At 33.8% G+C, this 23,960-nt stretch overlaps 1 protein-coding gene across 4 annotated transcripts in view; it reads right to left on the bottom strand.

Annotated features, from left to right (window-relative positions):
• The window catches only part of LOC129750959 (TBC1 domain family member 4), a 74,398-nt gene that overhangs the window by 37,884 nt on the left and 12,554 nt on the right, over positions 1-23,960 (bottom strand). For 2 of the 4 annotated variants that reach the window (XM_055746178.1, XM_055746179.1), the window contains exons 2-3: positions 22,415-22,512; positions 22,091-22,295 (exon numbers count right to left, since the gene is read on the bottom strand). In XM_055746178.1, coding sequence (XP_055602153.1) covers positions 22,091-22,295; positions 22,415-22,512 — 303 coding nt within the window. Of the gene's footprint in view, positions 1-12,013; positions 12,608-13,362; positions 13,481-22,090; positions 22,296-22,414; positions 22,513-23,960 lie in introns of those variants that run through there. The other 2 variants (XM_055746180.1, XM_055746181.1) reach the window with 2 other exon arrangements.

Genomic DNA, 23,960 nt, shown 5'->3' with positions numbered 1-23,960 from the left:
ACTTACAGAGACATGAACATGATTAACAACTCTGTGAGTCTACAGATATTTGTCCTTAACCTGGCTATAATTTGGTTTTCAGAGTTCTTCAAAGTCGTTTCATTGTTGGGCATTGAACGCACTTGTTGTCATTTTAATTTTGAGTTGTTCCGTAATTTGTGAAAATGTGATTTAAAAATGATCCCACCGCCCCCCTGAGCCCTTCCAACGTCCCCCAAATTTCAAAATTGAGCACACCACCCCCTACAAGCTCTCACACCCCAAAGGGGATATAGGGACTACTTTGAAAACCGCTGATTTAAACATTAATTTTTGTGATTTCAGCTAGTAGAGTTTTTGGTAGTATTTGTTACCCCTAAATGTATGCAATACCCTTATGCTTTTCCTTTGAAAACATATCTACAGAAAAAATGTAAAATTTATTTCGAACAAAACCAAAAATTACTCCCATTGCAAAAATATATCAAAAACTTTAAATATTCACACGTTTTCAGCTTAATTTGTTTCCCGGTACTTAATGTGTTTAGTTCATATTTTATTATTGGTACCGTCAAACGGGGCATCATGCAACAGCAGGGTTAGATGCAACATTTGTATACCACAACACTCATTCAATTTTTATTTCAATATACTGTAATAAAATTATCATTGAATGATAACGAATTGATGATGACATAGTTCCTAACATCGTGGAAGAGTTTTTTAAAGTTTTTGATTTTCATAAAAAATTGAAAAAATCGAGCAATAAATGTACAAATTTTTACATTTTTCGATGCCTTAAAAAACTTTACCCAGTATGACAGATTGGCTTAATGATATCACCTACAAATTTTATATTGCTTTCATTATCCTATACCAACACTGTTGGTGTATAAATATTTTTCGGACCATCACCAAATTTTTTTAAATAAATATTTTTATAACTCAGTTAGCTGTATGGGGCAAAATGCAACAAAATGCAAATCAGAACTAAATATCATAAATCGTGTTTCCATATGCTGGAATATGATTGTTATGCATTATGCGTGTGTTAACATTAAAATTTCATCCACCCTAAGATTTATTTTCATGATTTAAACATAAAAATATTTTGTAGTATTTTTTACCCCTAAATGTATGCAGCAGATTAACACTATTTTCATAAAATAATTTTTGACAGAAAAAATGTAAATTTTAATTCAAACAAAACAAAAAAATACCGCAAAAGGTGCTTTAAGCGTTATTACATCACAAATGTATCAAAAACTACAAATTTTCAAACGTTTTCATTTGATTTTTCATAAATTACAAAGTTTGTTGCAACTTACCCCTTTTTCTTAGTAGGGTGAAAATCGCATGTTTTTGTAAATTGTAAAATAACTGGTAAAACCAATAATTTTTCTGACTGCGTCAGTTTGGTGTCCCATCAACCTTAAAACTTTTGATGTATAACAGATATGATTATCTGTAAGCATTAAGATCTTAGAAGCCATTGAAGTTGAAAATTGTTGCATGTTGCCCCAGTTGACGGTAATTAACAAAGAACATTTTATGATTATTTTTCCTGAATTTTCATCCACTGATTCATCCTTCAACATTTTATGAACTAAACTTACTTGAAAAAAATACTTTTTTTTCTTCAATCTTGATCGTTAAAATTAACAATATTTAAGATCTAACAGTATATCTTATGAAGCATTCTTAAGAAGCCTTTTTACACGGAAAGCCTGTATCTTTGTTTCAAGCCTCTGTCTTCTCATCAAAATTTGTTTAATCTATTATATAAATATTTATTACAAGCTCTGTTGAAATGACACCGCATTAAAATTTGTGTTCAACCATGCTATTTTAATATGTAATATTTTTCCATTCCATTCATCCATAACTCTCTGGAGCCACTTTTGATGAAAATTTGCGTTTCACGAGAGCTATGGGCCTTTCAAGCTAATATACATTCAAATCTCCGAGACGAGATAAATAAATTATCAAGTTTGTTGCCGCGTATAGTTTCATGCAGTCCAAAACGGTGCACATCAAAACAAGAGGATACGGTTTCGTTGTTATTTGAAGCGCTTCCTCATGCGAGTGTCTTGTTTTGTTTGGTCTCGTTCAATGGCACATTGCCAAAAATGAATGCTATTTTTAATTCCACCGGCCATTATTAGAAACGGACCGACTCAGCTTACTTTCGCACCGATTCCGGCGACTGTTGGTCTAACTGTCGCGTATTTGTAGTCAGTTAAAAAAATCTTTATCTAGGTTCATTTGGATTATAGTTTTCAGTTGTTAAAACAAGAATATTTTAATTCATGATGAGAGAAGTAAAGCATACGTATCAACGTTTATATTAGGGATTGATCGAAAGGGAAGAATGTCTTCTCCGAGATAGAAGGTTGAGAGAGCCTTGAACTGTTTTTCAAAAAGCCTAGAACAAGCTGCTATTTTTGTAGAGGAACGTTGAAAGAGGGTTGATACGAAGCGTAATTTCATTACTGTTGCTGTTGATTTTACAGCTGGAAATTGAATTATTTCTTTCTTCTGAAGCATTCTATCAACGTTTTTCAAGCAGATTCTGTGTCTATTTTGATCAGTCCCAATATGAACTACGCAGTGAGCGCCCTGGAATATGGTAGTTTAAAAATTTTAATTTATAAAACATTATCAAAACAACAAAAATGTACCTATCACTAAACTAAAAATATGAAACTAAAAATATGAAACTGTGTCGTCGCAACGGTGTCCTGTACCTACCTAATGTAAATGTTCTCGATGATTCGGCGTCGGGGTGTCTCAACCATGACGTATAAAAACGCCACTAGAAAAGAGCGAAACATTTTTTGACCGTCCTCATGAGCATTGAATAACAAGGTTTTGATTTCAGTTCGAGTCACGCAAATTATTCTGTGCTTAGCTTCATCATTATGACAATAATCAAAACAAAGGTCGTACACCGCCCCGTTGTCGATCATTTGACCTATTTATGTACATTTAGAAACAGGTAGGGAACTGTTCAAAGTTTTGTGTTCCTTGTAATGTACATTTCTGAAGAAAATTCGAGACCGATTTCCCATTCGTGCCTGATTTGATTACTTTTTGAAGTAGATCCGACACCGTGCTCTGTAATAAAGGAAATTGAAATAACCGCACCAAGACAGTCGTGAGTAGTGGCATCTTGTCACTTTTATTTGAGCTTTTCGCACGTTTTATTGTGTTCCTGTTTTCCGTTTTTTTTTTTTTTTTAATTTTCAATCCGTGCAAGCAAAGTCTCAACCGTGAAAATCAACAGTCGGGCAAAAACAACAGACAAAGGAATGGGTAGTCGTAATCACTCGGTGGGAACGTGAGTGGCTCACGACCGTGGACTTTGATGTGATGTATCAAAACAAATGTTTTTTTGGGTTTAAATGTATCGAGGGTTATCATATCATATATACATATTATATAGTAAAGGTATTAACGAATGTCTAGTAATAAATACTAAAAAATATCTTTTACCAATAATGTTGCGAAAGTCCCAGAGCTATCCTCTATCAATTACCTCGATGGTGATTGTGTCCTTAGTATCAAAATTTAAAAAAAATTAACTGTAAATACTTTCGGTTAATCTCGATTACAATAAACGCCTTAGGGATGTTACCATGAAGTACCGTAAACTGGGTTTTTTTTATCACTTTTTCAATTCATTTTCGAATATTTTTAAAGGGGTTGCTTTTTTGTAACACTATTTTTTTTAAACACTTACTGAGGTAAGGAGTATAAAGCATGATCATTGATGAAGAATAATCAAATGACATTAGCCGCTATAACTAAATTTTTGTTAAAAACCAGATTTCATGTGTTGGGGTAACTTTGATCACTATGGTTTTAACGTATCTCAACATCTTCAAAATTATTGTTTTGATGCCAATTAGCACAGATGGCTTAAGACATCAATAACAGTAAAGTAGCCTCAATTGATTTTTTCAATGTTTTATTTCAAAAACAAATATGTATACTTAAAAGATGGACAATGTTGATGCATACATTGAGGGGCAAAAATTATTAACGTTTCTCAATATTTTTTAACCTTAAAAATAAATGAAAATTTTACCATCATGCAACTCCATACGTCCTCCCACTGTTCCTATGTTCTTTTTTTATTGAAACTTAGCCATTTGATAGGGTTTTTAGCCATTTGTTCTATACAGGCTTTCTCGTAGAAAATGTCCGTTTCTTTTAATAACCAAAAATTATCATCTAATGACTACAAAAATAACTCTTAAACTATACACATGCAAAGGAAAAAAGTTTAACTTTCGTATAAAATAACCCATTTGCTTCTAAATGGTATCATTTTATCAGGAGAGGTGTTCGTTTGTGAGTCTTCGAAAAAAACAGATATTTTTAAACTTTAAAACTATATTTAAAGTGATTTAAAAAAAAAGTCCAACTACAAACCAAATTTAGCCTATTTGAAACTCAATTCATAGGCTTTCAAACGTATAGAACAGTTTTCAGATATTTTAACTTCAAACTTAGTTTATGATGATTATCTGCAAAAAAATCATGTTGATTAAAGTTCCCCCAGTATACAAGTGGTATGAGGGATGCAAAAAAATAGCATCAGACACATTCACTTTTACTATCATTTTCTCAACCATATGTGTTCCATCCATCCATCCAAGGCCATTTGTGGGAAAGAGATAAGCATTCCTTGCCATATCTAAGAACGTTATAATATAACATCTTTTCTATAAAAAGTCTGTTAACCTTTTACGAGAAATAGAAGTCTTGCAAGCTCAGCAATTAACCCAGAAGTGAAATAGGGCAGCAGCATTTCTTCGAAAAAGCGATTGTTTGAACTTTATTAGTTACTATACAATATATGTATATCATACAGTTCGTTTTTTATGTATTACTTGTTGATACGGTGTGCTTTGCTGCAACTTCAAAAAGTTATTGAAATTTGGGAAAATTATCGAAATTGCGTTTATTTGCACATAATTTGGAAGTAAATTCCAACATCATTCAGATAAACGTACTCAAAATAAGTGCTGCAATTTGAATTTCAAAAAAGTAATACGAAGATGATTATTTGTAATTTCCTGATATAATTTTTTTCATTTTTAAATCTGATTCAAAATTTGGTTTTTTAATCATCGTTTTGAATTTCTCGAGCTTGGCATACAAACTCCCTCACGTCTCCCCTCTGAAAGAAGAATGCAGTTTTAAATCATCATAGAAATATTTTCGCATGCAAATAACCTGTCATGTCAAATATCTGTCATTTTTTTTGGAAAAGTTCCCGTGTTGCTTCATAAAACTTGAATGGGAGCCCTTCTCGTACGAAAAACACTCCTATGCAAAATTTGGTTTCTCTTGCGTGATAAGTTATTGAGCTATACGATAAAATTTATATAAATAGTTCTTGAGATACATAAAAACATTTTTCTGGAGCTTCCTTTCTCCCCACTATAAGATAGGAGGGGCCTCAAAGAAAAAATTTGGTACCCAAATCTAAAAATTATGGGAGCCCTCTTTCTTTATTCTCTTCTTCCCACTGGAAAACAGAAGAGGGGTCTTTAATAATCATAAAAAATCCATCTTACATTCTCATGCAAAATTTATTTATTTATTTATTTTTTAAATTATTTGATATTTATGCAAATTAAGATTAATAATCTTTTGATTTGTTTAAGTTTGTATGATAATTTTTTTTTAGGTTTTATTTTTGACACTTTACCATCATTACGGCATTCGTGTCTAATATGATAATCTGTTTGATGATTATTCCATTACTGTTTCTGAAAATGTGCCTACTATCAATCTACATGTGTCCTGATTTGTATCGTTTAGGTTTGCCAATTCCTGTCCTGATTCCAGTTAACGATACGTCAAACAACAAATGAACTTTTATAGTAAAAAAAATGTGGATTGGAATTTGCATATTGGAAGAACGCGAACTTCGTAGTGGTATTAAAAGGGATTTCAAATACATTGGTTTACCAGTAGTTATTAAATTGTGCATGACCATACAAGAACAAAATTGATAGAATTTTTCAAAATAGCAGCCAAGAAGATGTTTTTAAAATCTAGACAGCCCAAAAACGCAGGTATTCAAAGTCACTTTCAGTCTGTCAAGTAAAACTGCAGGCGCATTGCTTAGAACAAAATAACCATAATATGGTTAATATTATTATAATAATATTTACATGTCATGTAAAGTGTGGTAAAACGAAAGTTTTATAAAGTTTTAGCTTAGATTGAACGTTCAAAAATCTAGAATTTATGTTTAATTGCTTAAGCTTACAATATATTTTAGAACACTGGTTCTTAATTTGCATTCTCCAATTCAGACTGTTATAAAAAATAATACCAAGGTTATTTACTTTTTCAACAATATCCAGGGATTCGTTGTTAAGAATTAAATCAAGGAATAAGAGAACGTTTCGATTTGTTAATCAGGAGACTTGAGTTTTAGACGAATTTATAGGAAGTAAGTTATTCAAAGACCACTGAGGGATGAATGACCCCATAGATGTTAAAATCCCAATGATCAAATAAATAAAAAAAAAAACAAAGACCACTGATGTAAACTTAGAAGATCTTGGTTAATTTTAAAGGACAAGTCAGATCGATTATATTTGCTGTAGTGGCAATAGTATAGTAGCACATCATCGGGAAACATATGAATACAGCAATGAGTGAGGGCGTATGGAAGATCGTTTATGAACAGGGAAAACAAAATAGGAGCGAGTACGGAGCCTTGTGGGACACCTGATTTAATACTTTCAAATTCCGAAAGATTATTCTGATAATAAACTGCTTGTTGTCGATTTACCAAATATGCTTTAATTAAATCTGCGGCAGATAAACTGAAAGAAAAATACGAACTAAGTTGTTATATAGTATCTCAGCGATCCCATTTTTATAAATGCATTTGGCAATGCTATCATGAACCTTTATCAGAGCAGTTTCTATACTATGTTTTTTGCGAAAACCAGATTGAAAATAATGTAAAAGTGTATTTTGATTAATGCGCAGTGCTATTTGTTCTTTCAGAATCTTCTCAAAACATTAAGATAATGAGCATAGTATACTTATTACTTATGGGTCGAAATTGGTCGGAATTTGGTTTTCTTAAGGTTATGGAATTATTTTTGATTTTTGCACTCTATAGGGTATTTGGAAGAAAATACTATCGAATTGAATAAATGTTTTTAAATAGGGAGTATTTTGGGAAGCAAAATGAGTATAAGTGAAATCGGGATATTATCAAAACCAGTTGCATTCGATTTGATGGATTGCACAGCATTAATTATTTCAACCAATCTTCAATCAATCTAAAGGTAAATCCGTTTGAACTGGCACGAATTGTGTACGTACACGAAGATTCAGTAAAATTAGTGGAAAAATAGGAATTTATTTCATCCGCAGAGAAGTTATTATTTTGGTGAGTGTTAGATGATCTTTTTGTAAGTCCGAGATTCCTTATGTTTCTCCAAACAAATTAATATGAAAGAAGTATGAAATTAATTTTCATATTATTTGAATCCGTTTTAGCGTTTTTAATAATAGTATTCAATTATTATTGAATACCATATAATATAAGCCAGGAATATAAGCCATAAAGATCGCAACAGGAATAATCGCGACATCAATATCCGACAAACGACTCAATTCGTTCGAAATTGAGCGTACAAAAAATTAGGTAGTGGTGTGATATTCCTGGGAAATTTGATTGAACTTGCAAACTACTTTTGGTGAGTTCGTTGAAAGCAGATCAAGCAGAGAACACCCAGATTATGAAAGAAAGTTGGTTCCGTGCCTACACAATTGATTGATATTATGTAGCTGTAAAGAGTCTTGTAGTCGTTGAGAGTAGGAAGATCGCTTTAGTAATTCCATATTAAAATCGCCTATTAAAAAGGTATGCTCGTAAGTTAGTTCAAATTCATGAAGCTGGTTTATCAAAATTTCAGAACAATCATTTCTGGGGGTATTATAATAAACTCCTAACAAGATTCGGTTGGTGCCTAGCAATAACTCATAAATGATGTACTCTAAAGAATTTACAGAATCAGTTTCAAAAACAGATGTTCCAAGAATTTTATGTTTCAATTTATTTCCATTTGCTTGATTGATTCTCGATTTATTTAAAAATCGTAGATAAGCACTCTCCCTACTTTTTATCTCCCAAACGGAATGAAGTATCGGTACCAAATAATCATAGAAACTTTTTTGGTACCCAAATATCCTTCTTTACCTGCCAAATTCGGTTTCATTTACTTGATTATTTCTTGAGATGTGCATCAAATTGTATGGCAGCCCTCCTCTCCCCTTCCTATCTCCCACTGGAAAAAGGATGGGTACCAAACATTTCCCCATGCCAAATTTTGTTCTATTTACTTGATAAGTGTTCCAGTTACGAAAACTTTTTTATGGAAGACCCCCTCCCCCACTTCTCGTATTCAACCCCCCCCCCCCTTCTCATCCCCTCAGTAGAGGCGGAAGTACCAAATAGTCATAGATATGTATATACCCCGTATCCCTATAAATTGGGTTCCATTTGTTTGATCAGTTCTAAAGTTATGCAAACATGTTTACTTTGATTGACATACCCCTTTCCACCTTCCAGGGAAAGGTAGGGGTCACAAACTATTCGGTATAAGAACCTTCACCAGTCTAAAGAGCTCCTACCTGCCAAGTTTCACGCAAATAGATTTAGTAGTTGTTTATTGTTGTTGTTGTTTATTGAAAATAATAGCATCTGACATAGGTGTCTTAATGATCCACTTTACATTATTTGTACATAAAATGATAGGCATTCTTAGTTTCGTAATTGTTTGCATAAATCAGATTCAATCCGACGTCTTAAAATTGCACGTAAAAAGCATGTTTTTGCAGAAATTGCGGTTGCGAAGAGTTAGTTCTGGTGCCTATATGTTACATCGGGAAAGCAAGCAAATTTATGTCATTACTGAACAGCGTAAACAATAATGGACCCAGATTGCTGCCTTGCGGTACGCCAGAGTTTGGAATAAAATCAAAGGATTCAGCAGAACCAAATTAAATTAATCGGCGATTCGTTAGGTAACTTTTAATCCATGCACACAGTTTTTCGGAAAATCCCAAGCATTTCAATTTTTTTCAGGAGGATTCCATGATTTACTAAATCGAAGGCAGCTGAAATATCTGTGTGAATAGCATCGATTTGTTTGCCGCCACCCATTTTCGATATACAGAAGGATGTAAAAACTGTTAGGTTTGAAGTTACCGAACGTTTAGGAAAAAATCCACGTTGGTTCTCTGTGACTGTGTTCTGATAACTTGAAAAGAAAGTGAACGATACATGTAAAGTGAGTCATATGTGGCCGCACATTAGTGGAGCAAACAGCCTAAAACTAGCTAGTTGAGAAGACATCACGAGGGGGAGGGGGATAATTAAAAATAATCCAAATTTTGAATAAATTGGAACAAATTGGATAGAAAATTTCTTGCAACAAACTTGCATACAATCTACCTTTTAAAAAATCTAAATAATCGAGTTATTTTAGATCAACAATTTTAAAAATCTCGAATACAAAAGTTTATACAAATCTTATTTTCTGAAGTTTGACTTTCGCTCTTTCAAATGTTCGAAATTTTGAAGAATTTATCAAATCATTCAATAAAATACCTTGAACTATATTCATTTCCTTCTTCAGGATTTGTTCCGGTCTAAAAATAAAAAAAACACTGAGGACGTCCACAGAACCAAGATTCCAAGATATTTTAAAGAATAACAATTAAAAATAGTAAACAAGTATAGCAATGCATGAGGATAACTGAAACATGTAGACAACTGCAATTGCAAGTAGATTTAGAGGACAGCTTCAAATTGCGAAAAAGTTAGTTAAGAGAACAGTCTTTTGTGGCATTGCTGTACAATCCAAGCGAGTATAGCAGATACGAGCTGACCCGGTAGACTTTGTTCTAACACAAACTGATATTATCAATTGAGCTGTTCATTTACTTTTATTACGTTAATTTCATAGCACAACACTAATGTATGGAGGGAGGCACATTGTATTTTTTTGATGACCACTTTCTTTTAAAATTATAAGAGATCGTTGAAAGTATTGATTCTTTTGTTATGCAAAAACTTGTTTACGCTCCAAACTAGATGAAAATCACTTGAAAGTCGCTGGGTCAAATCAAATTTCACATTGAATTTATTTGAGACTCCTATTTTCAGGTTGGGTGGGTAACCATTATTTTTATAAGTGGAATTTGTTATACTGCAATCAGTTGTACCGAAGCTTTTTTTTATCTCAATTTGGTATATTAAATCATCTTTTTTGCCTAAACGTGTTTATAAAAAAAGTTTCTATGAACATTACTGGAAATTTGTTCGAGATGCATCGAATTTCATATTAATTTTGTATGGGAGCTCTTCGTTTTTTAACTTATTATAACTATGTTTTTGTAATAAAAAAAAACTTTCATGCTATTCGTAATATGAATTAAAATGTATGAGTTATGTCGTTTTTTTTCTATCAAAATTGTATGGGATATTTTTTAGGAAACAGGAGGGTTCAGTCTGTATGATATATAATCTTGCTATGTCGAAAGGTGCTGGTGGACGATTTTTTTTAAAATAACCTTATAAATAATCGGGTTGTATCAGATTCCAAGTTGTTTTTATATAAAAATTATAAGATTTAAACAAAATTATGTTCGTATGACTGGCTTCTAACATAAGATTGTCCAGTATTATACGGGTTTGCCGGATATTTAATACTGAATTTGGGAGAAGTCCGGTCCGGCCCGGATGCCCAGATTTCATTGTATAAAAGTTCGAATTTAGCCCGGATTTATTCACTTTATTCGCCAAATCAAAGAAAAAAAAAACAAATTGTATTGTGAAAATTTTATTTATGCGTCCAACACGACATTTTTTAGCAAGTTTTATAAAAAATAATCATGAAAGGTTTTTTGGAGGCCTTAAATACAATTTCAAATGTGCCGATAATTTTGACGAATTTTTTTTCCAAGTTTTTTTTTCCTTTATTTTTATTGTTTGATTCCTGGGTTTTGATCAAATTTGGCCGGATATTAACCGGATTTTCGGTCGACAGTTTTGAATTCATAAGCTCTGATTTTGCCAGGTTTTTAGATAAATTAGCCCGGATTTGTCCGTCCCGGATACGTGTTGATAAAATTCTGGCAAACTTATTCTAACATATGTATGAAAAAGTGGAGAAAATTTTCCGATTTTTCATGGGTTAACCTTTTCAAGCACTTTCAAAATTTTTAATCCAACAGCTATTATGAATACCCATGAGTGTTCAGAAGAAATATGACATCTCTACCGGTCAAAATCTTTCTGTTATGGCGAAAACAGTGAAGCTACTCCGTTTTGGAACGTGCGCGTTCAATAAACGACGAACACGTCGAATTTTGAATTTTCATATAAAAAACCGGAAAGCCGCTTGGAAAGGAATTGATTATTATGGCCTTCCATTGAAAATTTAGAGAACTCAATTATCTGTCTTGGTTTATTTTTAATCGTCATCCAAAAAAAGGCAATTTTTTAATGCATACGTTAACAGACTCCAACCCTAACACGTATCGAAGCTTGAATGATTGCCTGATACCCTGCGGCAGCAAAAGGCCGGCCAACAAATGGTGCCAAAACCCTAACCCTTTTACACATGAGCCGGTACGTAGCTATTTTCGTTCGCCGAGTTTTCACTTGATGGTTCACAAATTGCCAACCAGCACTCTCACGGTGAATTGTTTTGTTCTTCATCAAACGGCCTGTGTTCATCCAATCTACAATACAAATTTATCAACCGAAATGTGTCAACAAAGGTCAGTGTCCGTCCCCACATTCATCAATAAAGTGCTTAACCACAATATAAAGTTGCCTGAAGATGATGACGGGTCTCTGGTTTTATGGGGGTTCTAAGAATAACCGTTTCAGGACTTAATCATCGTTTGTTTCGACTCTCACAATCTACGTGGGGAAAAACATTTCCGCACTAGATTAAAGTTTTATATGATCACTTACGTTTTTCTTCATCCGCAGGGTGGAGGCTTCGCTCCAGGACGTAACCATAATGTTGTCCTTGTACAGGGGCAATGTAAACATTCTGCGCCAATAAATCTTCTTCCGGCGAGTGTCAGTCGATGGATATCCGGTTCAACCGGTGGAAAACTGGGAGTATGGGAAAGGCACTTTGGCGTTGATATCACTTGTCTCTAATTGGCAATCAGCTGCCCACTCATCCTAATAGAACACTTGAAGCGTTTTCTTGAACGTTTTGTTTTTTTTTTTGTTGCTACTATTTGTTTTTTTTTATCTTGTTTTCCTCAGATTGATTTCATTCCTTGCATAACACAACAAACTGCGAACTCAGCGATACTCATTCATATCGATTGGAGCTGCTGCAATCGATTCGTTTCAATTCACTTCAATTAATCAAACATATTGGCTTGTTTGTGTATCGTTTGCTATCGCGATTTCTATTGTGTTTTCTAAGAGTTGCAAACTTGAGATGGATTCATTTCATGTGTGAATATACACTTTATTGTTACAACTTTGTGCTAGGATGGAACCGGAAGTCTTTCATTTAGATCGATCTCAAGAATTTGATAGTGGATACTGTTCAAAATTGAAAAATAAACTGTTTAATAAATTATTGATGCAAAAAAACAGTCAAAGTGAAATTTAAAATTTCATTTTTATCTTCACAAAAATCGAGCCAACTTTCCATTCGGAGGCTGCGAGAACTTCAGGAGATATTCATACTGCTGAAATAATAAACTCTGAATCAATTGAGTAAATTAAAATCAAACGCGAGGTCTTGAGAAATTCAGCATAACCGATTGAATGACGTCAAGCGGAAGCTTTTGGTGGTTATCAGTCAGTAGTCAATAAGAACTTATTCGATAATTGAGATCCCGTGACAATAGTTTGGTTCGAAAAGAATTTAAACCAGAAATTTCTTTCGCACAATCAAAACATAAATGGTTAAACGCTACATTAAGGTTCCATGCTCCTTCCTATCTTTGAGTTAACATATTATCACACTTTACGGCTATGAGTTTTCATAGTGGATTCGCACGTGTTGTTCCGTTCACTTTGCACGTTAGTCGTTAGAAACGATTTGGCTGGCTTGCGATTTTCCACAACCCCCACCGATAGCGATAGCATTCGGTTTATCAATCCAGCTGCTCAGCGCAACTATTTCATAATCATGGATCTAATGAAAACGAGGAAACACTGAGCACATTTTCCGCCATGTCTTGAATTAATTCAATTAGTCGTTATATTTTCAACCGGTGCAAGCGGAAAGCGCTCTTGTATTAATGCATTCTACAAACGCACGCACTTTAAATTTAAATAAAAAAAACAACCTTTCCCTAGCTCAGTAGCTTTTCACCACACCACACACACACACTCGTCATGGGATAGCGATTTTCCCGATGATTGCCCGTCGATTGCCGTTCGAATTGGGAAGCATCCGAAATGTTTGAAAAGTAAAATTAAACTGACCGCTGTCACTGTTTCGGCAGCTGTCTTCGTCGTTCGTTGACTGAAATGTGGACCCACATCAAATTAAGCAAACAAGTGTGTGGTGTAAGCCTGACTGATCTACTTACACAGGGCTACCAGAATCTGGGGATTGCTTAATGATTTTGAATTAATTTTACAATTTAGCTTCTCTAATTTCTTACATCCATCCACGTTTACAACTTCGAACATTTACAACTCAATAACGATGCCGGCTACGTACTATGTAGTAAAGTAACGGATTTATTTTGGACCAGAGGACTTATTTTGGACTACTTTATCTAGCGCTCCAAGCAACTGATCAGGAATCAATTTAGTTCAATATATTAAGGGCCCGGGCTTCAGTTAAATTCTGTTAAATAAGTCCGTCCCTGGATGTTTAAAAAAAAAGAAAGAAATAACAGAATATCCATAGTTTATATCCAATACGGAATTTCAGATAGTACCTACTACAATTGGCTTAAAAGTTAACTTAACTTTTCTATGCGGTTTAGGGTTTATATGACCCGAACTGTACCTTCTTCATTCGAGATGTCAGAAACGGTAAAACCTAGATTTATGAAATTTTCTGAATTTCCTAAAAGAGGAGCTCTACAATTTCTCATTTTTAGATTTTTGAATAGGGTTAACAGAATCACCCAACCAAAAAAGGACAATTTGCCAGTTAGGGTTATATAGACCTTATGTAGTTTATCTATAACTGGGGCCTAGACTTCCCTTACACGAGTGTGAGAATCAGTTTTTTCGATGTTTTGAATGCTTGAAAGAATGTTTTAAACGTTGAAATCGCCATTCATCGACGACATGCAACGTATCATGATATTTTAAAAACCACAATCAAAGCAACCTTTTATTTACGCTTTTTCTTCATGATGCGCAGTACAGAGACGCTATGAGTTCTAAATAATAAACAACTTTATTTGCGTCCCAAACATTCTCCCTAATAAGTTTCTATGGCTACATTTGGGAGCCAAAAGGCTCCCACAGAATAGCACGTCAGACGTCGCGTCGCGTCATCTCTCAACGCCGTCGTTGTGTGCTAAAATGCTGATGCGATGCAATGTGGTGGAAAGAGAGGTGATGAGAAAGAAACGTTGCAAAAGTAGAAGTAAAGTTTTTTTCTTCGTAAACATAGTTACCATGACAGAAGTGACGTCACTACCGACCATATTCGCGACGCATTTTGCCTAGGATAAATGAAGCTCCCTGACAACGAAGCGTCGCGACGCCGGCTTGTTTATGTTTATTTTTCTTTTTTCTCTCCGACGTGCAATAGTGTGCGTTCCTTTGCGCCTTAGTAAAAGTGTACCTCATTGGATGCGATGCACCCGCCGATTTTAGGAACAATACAGCGTCAAGAATCATAGCAACCAAAAGTTTGTTTTGATTTGTTGCTTTCCATCAGCAGTGTGGAGTTTTTTTTTCGCAAAGACGGAATTCGTTGAATAGTCTCCCAGCCGATTAGAAGCCAATCCATTTTAGATAGTTCCGTTGGCGGCATTTTTGTTGCAATGGTATCACGCCTGCAGAATAGACACCTCCCAGCACAAGGAGCCAGCCAGCAACTCAATCCTCCAACCGTAAGTGGATAGCCAGGCTGTACAATGCCGAAAGCCGCTCCAGAATAATTTCGAAATTCATATGACTGAGAAGAAATTCCCTCCCAGGGAAGAAGAATCAAATTCATTGCAACCAGTTCCTTCCAGCGCAGGAGACTTCAATGGAGCCGGAAATCAGGGGACTGAGATAAACGGAGAATCATCGTCAATGATCAAATTAATTTTGCAGCCAATGATTGAATTTGTTATAATTTGTTGCAATTTGTTAGAGAGAATTAGAAGGTTTCAGTTAAAATGAGCGAAACCGGTGCTCAGAGAGAGTGAAAATGTGCTAATTGTTGCAAATGTTGCAAATTGTTACAATTTGTTAAGCAGTTGTGGAATTTTGATCATTACCATTCCAAATGCAAAGAATTTTTTCTCCACTGCAATCCCTTGCCGGAAATGCATCTCGATGGTCAGCCATAAACTTAAATCTCCCGCCGGTAGTGCATCGACAATTCTCACAGTGCCAATAGTGTCAACTTAATAGTGTGATTTTGAATTGTTAATTATGTTATCGCAACGCAAACAGCAATTAAAATAGTTGTTCTGAAACCCAATAATTTCGAGTTTTTAATTTAAAAAAAAAAATAGAGAAAATATCTTTGCATATTCGTATTTTTTTTTATCACGCACGGTCCTAAGAATGGTATGGCCAGCAGGGAAAAACTTAATGTAAATCGTAAAAGATTTGTTTCCGAAAAGTATTGAACATCAGTCATATGAAACAGGCCAACATTGAATTTCAATGTTTGAGAAGATTATGTTTAAGAAAGTGTGATCAGTTATTCTGAAATTTGCGTTCAAATTTTGTCACGAAAATTTCAAAACGTTTTTGAACTAAAAAGAAGGAATGTAGAAATGAAAAAAAAAAACAATAAGTGTTCTCTTTTTTTGCTCCCCGTAAATCACGATATAATTTATTTTAAACGCATTGCTTTTATTAAAATCAACTTTTGATTTAACAATAAACTTTTTATAATATTGAAGATTTGTGGTTGAAATTCAAACAAACACTTCCTATAAATTGTCATCGACGCACTACAATTTTGAAATTTTTCAAAAACAGAACGTCGACGTCGGAAAACGTTGCTGTTTAGAAAGAGTTTTGCGTTTCAGTACAATGCCTACGCTGATAGCTCAAAAGAAAAGTAATATCCCCAAAATTAAATGTCAAAGCGACGCTGACCCGCCGCGTTTCGTCACAATCGTTCATTAACAACTACATGGATACATAGAACTAATACTAAACTTTTTGGTTGTCCCCACCTATAGATAAACCACATTAACCTGGATTATTGTTTTGATTATAACATAAAATAACTGAACCGATTTTCATGAATCCTACCATTGTAAATCGTCCAAATGTCTGCTATTACACACTTCTTAAAAATAGGGTTTTGATTTTTATGGTCTTCAGAAAACAACCTTAAAGCCAAAAAGTCCTTTAAAATGAGTGTTTCATCAAAGATAACTCATTTTGTTGAAGTCGTATTGAAAAACTTTTGATTGATATGAATTCAGGCAGAGTAGAATCTCATATTGAAATAATTAAAATGCTTGGTTTTACAGACCACAGCTGACAATTTGAAAAATTGATTATAAATTCCAATTCCAATTCCAATTCCAAGTTTAATAACTAGATATATTTTCTTGAGGATCATGGATGTTGATTGAAAAAAATGCTTTTCTATTCAATCCTATTCAATACATTCGTTTAAAACCGATAGTGATAAATTGATACTGAAGAGACTTGTAAATAGGGTGATCAATTTAAGTATTAAATCAGAGAACTTCATCAGTCTATTTAGTTATTTTCATGGTTTTCCGTCTCACGACATAACCTGATGTCCAATATTCCATGGTCCATGGCAGCCGTTCTCCAACTTCTCGGGCATCCCAAATTCGCCAGATCACGCTCCACTTGATCTAACCAGGTCGCTCGTTGCGCCCCTGCTCGTCTTGTTCCTACTTTATCATATTGAGGACCAAATGTGAGTATGTAAATCGATTAAAGCGTAACTTTTCTGTACACTTAGCACAACTACTCTGAAATTTTTAAATTTCATTTTTAATATAAAAAATCAAAACCGACACTTCAATGAACTCAAAAACTTGAAATCGGCACATTTGATCCATTTTAAGTTGAAATGCGACACAGCGAATTTCTGAAATCTCCCGTTGTATGTTTCTCGCGGTTCTTAATGCGATAAGAATATCACAAAAAATTAAAATTTAGGCAGTTTTCATTGGTTTTCATGTTTTTATAGATTAAATAGTTTATCAGACCAGTTTTATAAATGTTTATAATAATAAATTATTTAAAAAAATTATTTTAAATCAAAGTGTACCATAAAAATGTATTCATTCTGATTTCTCACAATGCACCCCCTCTCTCCCCTCCCACTAATTGAGCTGTCTATTTTACTATTCAAGAAAAAGTACATTTTTTAAAACCTCAAAAATGTTATTAGTTTCTCCTTTTTTGGCAATTAGAGGTATGAAGGAATATGTCGATAACCGATAATTTCAAGATTTCATAACTTGTGTGGTGAATAATAAAATATTTATTTCTGGCAGGTTCACATAAATTCATTGCCCTGTTTAGTTACCCTAATTGCCATATATTCCGCCCAGAGGATAACCACGGACGAATACTAAAACAACAAACTTCGGCGGTGACACGAGAATCGAAAACACATTGTGGAAAGTAAATCGGGGGATTTTGAGTTGCCTTTTTCTTTCCCGGTCAAATGAAAATCAGTGGAAACGCCGTAGTAGCCGAGAATCGGCAATAGTCAAATGTATGTGGATGGATATGGGGGAGACTTTATGAATGTACTCATGTGTTAGTGAAAATCACTTCATTGACAACAGCAAGTCGTCATACGGCGGCAAGAGATGAAAGGAATATAAAATTATATACATTAAGAAGAGTTTTTGGGAACAAAACTTTATCTTAAATTTTTGAAATTGTTCTAAACATTGCAAACTATTTAATAATAAACTTATGACAGCTATAAAGTATAAACTAATCATAGCAAACCACGCTTGCTAAACATTTTTATTTTGACGAAGGTCATAAACATGCAATTTGACAGATATGTTTTGCCGAGCCTACAGAACATGACCTAGCTTGGGGTGGGTAAATCATTCTCGGCCAAAATTTAGATGGCAAACAACACCGAACGCTCCGAATACTAAACACGCGAAACTTTGTAGTCCGGCCATTTGATATGTTTGTATTGCCATTATTACGGTATGCTTTGTTAGGATGGTTCATTGAAAATAACTCTCAATGTATTGCGTCCGAAAATTTTTCAAATTACTTTCTACATGTTAATGACGTAATAACAATAATAACATTTGCGACTGACTAAGATACTTTAAGAATTTTTCAAATTTTATTTTTTTTAAACCAACCGAGATTTCGATTACCGGCTAGGAAACCGTCTGATACTCCAATATTAAACCTCTACTGCATGGACTATGAATCCGTTAAGAAAAAAATGTGGAAGATGAGAGTTTTTAATTTTTTTTAGCTTGATTTTTTTTTAATTTTTGGATAAAAAATTATTTGATTTATGGGTTTTGTGCAATGATATATAGTATGCAATTTTATTGCATGCAAACTTTAATACTATTTATTAGTTTTTTTGCATTATTTTCTATTATCCCCCCTACCCCTTGCGATGATCCAACTCCGAGTGACAAAAAAAGGATTTGAAATTTGTTCCGGCCTTATTTGAATTCTTTCACAGTACTGAATTATGCTGAAAATGTGGTCGATTATATTGCATGATCGGATTCTGTCACATGGTCCAATTATATTACTTGGTTGGATTATGTTGGATGATCTGATTAAATATGTAACATATTCGGGTTTTGTCACATAGTCCGATTATGTTGCATGGTCTGATAATGTCACATAGTCAGATTTTTTACATGGTCGAATTATGTTGCATGGCCAGCATATGTAACGTTGTATGATTATGTCACATGATTAGATTATGTAGCATCGTCAGATTATTTTACGCGGTCGATTGTATAACATAATCAGTTTATGTTGCATGGTCGGATTATGTCTCATGGTCTGATTCTGTTGCATGGTCAGCTTGTGTAACATGGTACCATTATGTCACATGATCAGATAATGTTGCATGGTCAGATTTTTTTCCGTGGTCTATTGAATAACAGTCAGTTTAGGTTGCATGGTCGGATTATACCACATGGTCGGATTATGTTGCATGGCCAGAATATTAAAATAGTCAGATTATGTTGCATGATAGGATTATGTCACATGGTTGAATAATTTTGCATGGTCGAATTATGTCACATGGTCTAATTATGTTGCATGGTCAGATTATGTTACATGGTCGAATTATGTTGCCTAATCGGATTATGTCACATGGTTGGATTATGTCACATGGTTGGATTATGTCACATGGTTCGATTTTGTCACATGATCTGATTAGGTTGCATGGTCGGATTAGGTTGTATGATCTGATTATGTTGCATGTTCAGAATATGTTGCATGATCAGATTATGTCACATAGTCCGATTATGTAAGATAGTCGGGTTTTATCACTTGGTCCGATTATGTTGCGGGCTAACATTTTTGTAAAGTATCGCAGCGCTAATGTAATTACAGACCACTAGTATCGGTATGACATTACCATTCTGGTGAATATAAATTTACTGATGAAATCTGTCGTGAGTATACTTAAAATTCGATGCAAAGTTGAATTTAAGTGCAAGCAAATCTGAGAAATTGCCAATTGACAAAAAAAAATTAAAATCAGCTACCTTTGCAAATTCGTCAAAACTTCTGTGTTTCGTATTTTAAAAATCAAAAGATGTGAAAATGTGCCAAATTACGTCAACTTTTCAATTCTTTTTTCAAAATTTATCAGGTATAACTTGAACAATTTTGACGGTTCATTAATAAGGCCGGAAAAAATTTCAAATCCTTCATTTGTCACTCGAAGTTAGATCATCGCGAGGGGGGGGGGGGGGGGGGAGGGGGGTTGGTTGGGGGGCAATATAAAATAATGCGAACAAAATAGCAAACTATATCGTTGAACAAAACTTATAAATCAAGTAATTTTTTATCGAATAATTCAATCAAATCAAGAATACCAAAGGTGAAATAACTTCCATCTTCTTAAATTTGTTTCTAGGACTTTTAATCTTTCAGATATTGGAATTTTTTTTATCGAAGTTTACATAAATTACTTAAAACTTTAAAACTTTATTTATTTCCCCCTTCGGGTTTTTTTTTTTAAATTTCGAAGGGGTGGGTGTTGTGACAAAAGATGAAATTGATATTTGTTCCAGTCTAATTATTATTCTTCAATTATAATTGATGGAAAGTACAGCTTTTACACCACTTTTTTTTACATTTTTGTGGTCATGATAAAAGAAAATTCAAAAAAAAATTTTATGTGCAACGTATAGCTTCAAAATTCAGCTTTCTTGGTAACTAAGTGAATTTTTTTAGCATTTCGTAGCTGATCTACAGTCTTCTTTCCCAAGCATGTTTTCTCGTTTTTTTCCTCAGACTTTGAATAACGGAGAACTGAAGTGTTGTAGGTGAACAATGTCTGAAAACATATTTGAGGAATAATACGAGGTATAGCGGTTTTAAGCGAGGAGTTTCAAATTGACACTCAAGGTCTGATTAGGGGGTTTTCATTCCTGGACTTTCAGGGTGCGTCCATAAAAATGTATATTGATTTCCAAAATTTATACAATAACAGATTTGTCAATTTTTTTAAAATGATTTTGGATAAATTTCAAAATATCCAAATGTAATATTGAAAAAGCTACACAATCATCATAAAACTATAAATTTCAAGCATTTTTTCCTTGTATGTTTTAAAACAATGCCTAGATTTTTCAGATTTGCTCTTTTTTCAACATTTTTTTTTCCTTTTTTTCCTGTATTGCCCGACCGTGTGGATTCGTGTCGTAGAAAGTAAGTTATGCTAAGGTTAAAGATCATTTTTATTTTTAACAACTATTTTGAAGAAATCCTGCTCGAATTCAACCTTCATCTAATCCGAGTTTCAAATACAAAGAAGAAGTGAAAAGGTGGTGAAGAATGTAAGCGGAGGGCAATTTGTGTAGAAAGCTCAAAACTAATCGGATAGACTTTTGCTAGCCTCACTGACTGACTATGTAGAGGAGGCGAAGCAATCGCAGATCCTCTTCACAGTCAGCCTAGAGTAGCTTAGGTGTATTCTATACACACCTAAGCGAGCAAAAGAATACCCGACAGCCGCTTACAAGAGCAATCTGAAATGCGTGCATCGGTGAAAAGTTTTAACCGATAAGTACGATAAACTAATTAACGAAATATAAAATGTTCAGAGAAAAATTTATCAGGAGTTGTTAAATAATAATTAATTTTTACCATTACGAAAAGTAGTCGAAAAAACAGCAGAATAACTCATTTGAACATCCCTAATATTTTTCTCACCTACCGACAACCGGAAGATTGTGTCATTAATGGTGAAAGGATATCATGTTGGTTTATTGCATTGAGCTGTCTTCCGGTGTGGTGATTTAATTTCCATGTGAATCGGGTTCCCAGTGATAAATTCAGTAAATATGTATGTATGTACCTATTAGTATTTGGTTTCTGAGTAAGGATGAAATTGATCGGTAGGCCCTGCCCGTATTTGTAAGGTTGGCTTTAAGTTTTCAATGAAATTTATTATCTCAAGAGAGTGAATGCAGTTAACACGACAAACATAACAAGAGATTGAAGGATTCAAAAACTGTTTGCCTTATTTTTTGTGTGATCAATAAAATTAACTGATATTTTTTTTAATTTAAGTCAATATTCAAACAATATCGATAATTATTGATATACATTAATTTGAAGGGAATTTTATAGATAAAGTGAATAATTTTTTCAAATGCTCCAACGTAAAAGATAAATGTTAAGACAAAGACAATCGCTTACCTGTTCGTATTTTTCACACTCGTACAGATGAATGTGCAACAGTGGATCCTGCGGTGTTTTCAGCAAATAAATCAAACCATACTCGGGACCGAAGATTTCCGCTACGTTATCACTACCGATGGTAATCGGAAGCACTCGAGTGCTGCTCGATTTGGGAATCAGGAAGTCGGAATTTTTCTTCCCTTTTTCCTGTTTGACGATTACTCTGGAAATGAAGATGGAAGATGGAGATAGGGAGAAAATAAGTTTCCTGATATTGATAACCAGCAACGAAAGTTTGCAGAAGTGTGCAATCATAACTTTTCATATTTTTTCGTTCCATACCTGCAATAACCGAGGATGTATTTCAGCTGGTGCACAAACTGAAGCTCGAAATCCGTGTTGTAAGCCTCAATGAAGCCATTTTCAATCCCAACGGAAAGCTGAAATGGAAGCGGGAAAAGCGAAGTCATTCATTTCAAATCGCTTGGAAATGTCAATGTTAGCAGGATATAAAATGCACGACTGAGTACGATAAAATTTGATTTTATTATGTTTTCGTCGCCTGTTAGTAAGAGAGGAAACAGCTCAATTAGTAACAGAAAATCAGCATCAGTTACTCTTGCTCTTACGTCGGATTGTGTGCAGTCAGTTTTAGAAGTTCACTTTAAGATGCAATGTTCAAATTCCTATATAAATCACGAAATTTTAACAAAAAGCAGCAGTAAGATTTTTTTATTCTTATACATTTGAATGTATTTGAACACAAACTACTAATTCAATAGAATCTTATCATAAATCTTAATTTGATTGTTTACTGCTTTTCAGAAAAAGAATACTTTATCAATATTTATGTGAAACAAAATCTGGTTTACATTTCTTAGGTGGCATCCATATATTATGTAACGCAAAAATTGCACTTTTTTTATCTCCTCCTCCCCATACGTCACAATTCGTAAAGCTGCGAGGCACGTTCTATAAAAATTACACGACGCTGAAAATACCCAACCCCTTCAAATCCATTTTTTGATTTTTAATTTTCGATAGTTCGGAAAAAGTTTGAACATAATATTTTCTAGCGTTCTTCATTGTAAATTTGACATATCTACTAAACAGTTGTCTGATATCGATCTATACATGAAAAGAAAATTCCGAATCTTCACTATCGTAGTCCACATCTGTCCAGATTGATTTTTAATAGTCAACAATGATAACTTCCTATGTATACTTATTGATCATCTCGTTACGAAGTGACCTATGTTTGTCTACTGATGGTCTAGCAAGATTTTTCCAAATAATTTTTCATTTTACCTCCCTTCGTTGAATTCGGTTCAACGATTGTTTCACGAAAATGCAGTTCAGATTGTAAGGAAGACTTTTCTAGAATCTTTCAACTACTACGGATACAAACCAGGTTAAATCTTGTTGTAGCTTACAGATGTTAAGCTGAATTTGGAATGCTCATCTTCGTGGATCTGGTAAAAATTATCATGGCGACAAAACTTGCAGAAATTTTATTTAATTGATCGTTACGCTTACTGCTTTACCATACTCCTTTAGCTTACTCCCTATCCCGTCCCCGAAGAGCGTTATGTTCGTTATTTATGGACGCCCCCTTATTTAAACTCAGATTCAGAATTTAGATTCGTAATTTATATACATAATTGGATATACAGGTTCAGAATGCGTATTCAAGATTCAGAAATCAAATTCAGAATTTCAAACTTAAATTTCAATAGATTTCACATTTAAATAAAGAATTCAGATTTAGAATTTTAATCAATTTTCAAGATATAGAATCAAGATGGAGAATTTAATCAATTTAGATTCAATGTTCAGAATTCATATTTACAATTCAATTACTACTTTCAAAATAAAACTTCTATATAAT

Source organism: Uranotaenia lowii, chromosome 3 (genome assembly GCF_029784155.1).
Source record: "Uranotaenia lowii strain MFRU-FL chromosome 3, ASM2978415v1, whole genome shotgun sequence".
In the NCBI taxonomy this organism is placed as follows: Eukaryota; Metazoa; Arthropoda; class Insecta; order Diptera; family Culicidae; genus Uranotaenia; species Uranotaenia lowii.
This window is presented reverse-complemented; position numbering and strand designations above follow the sequence as displayed.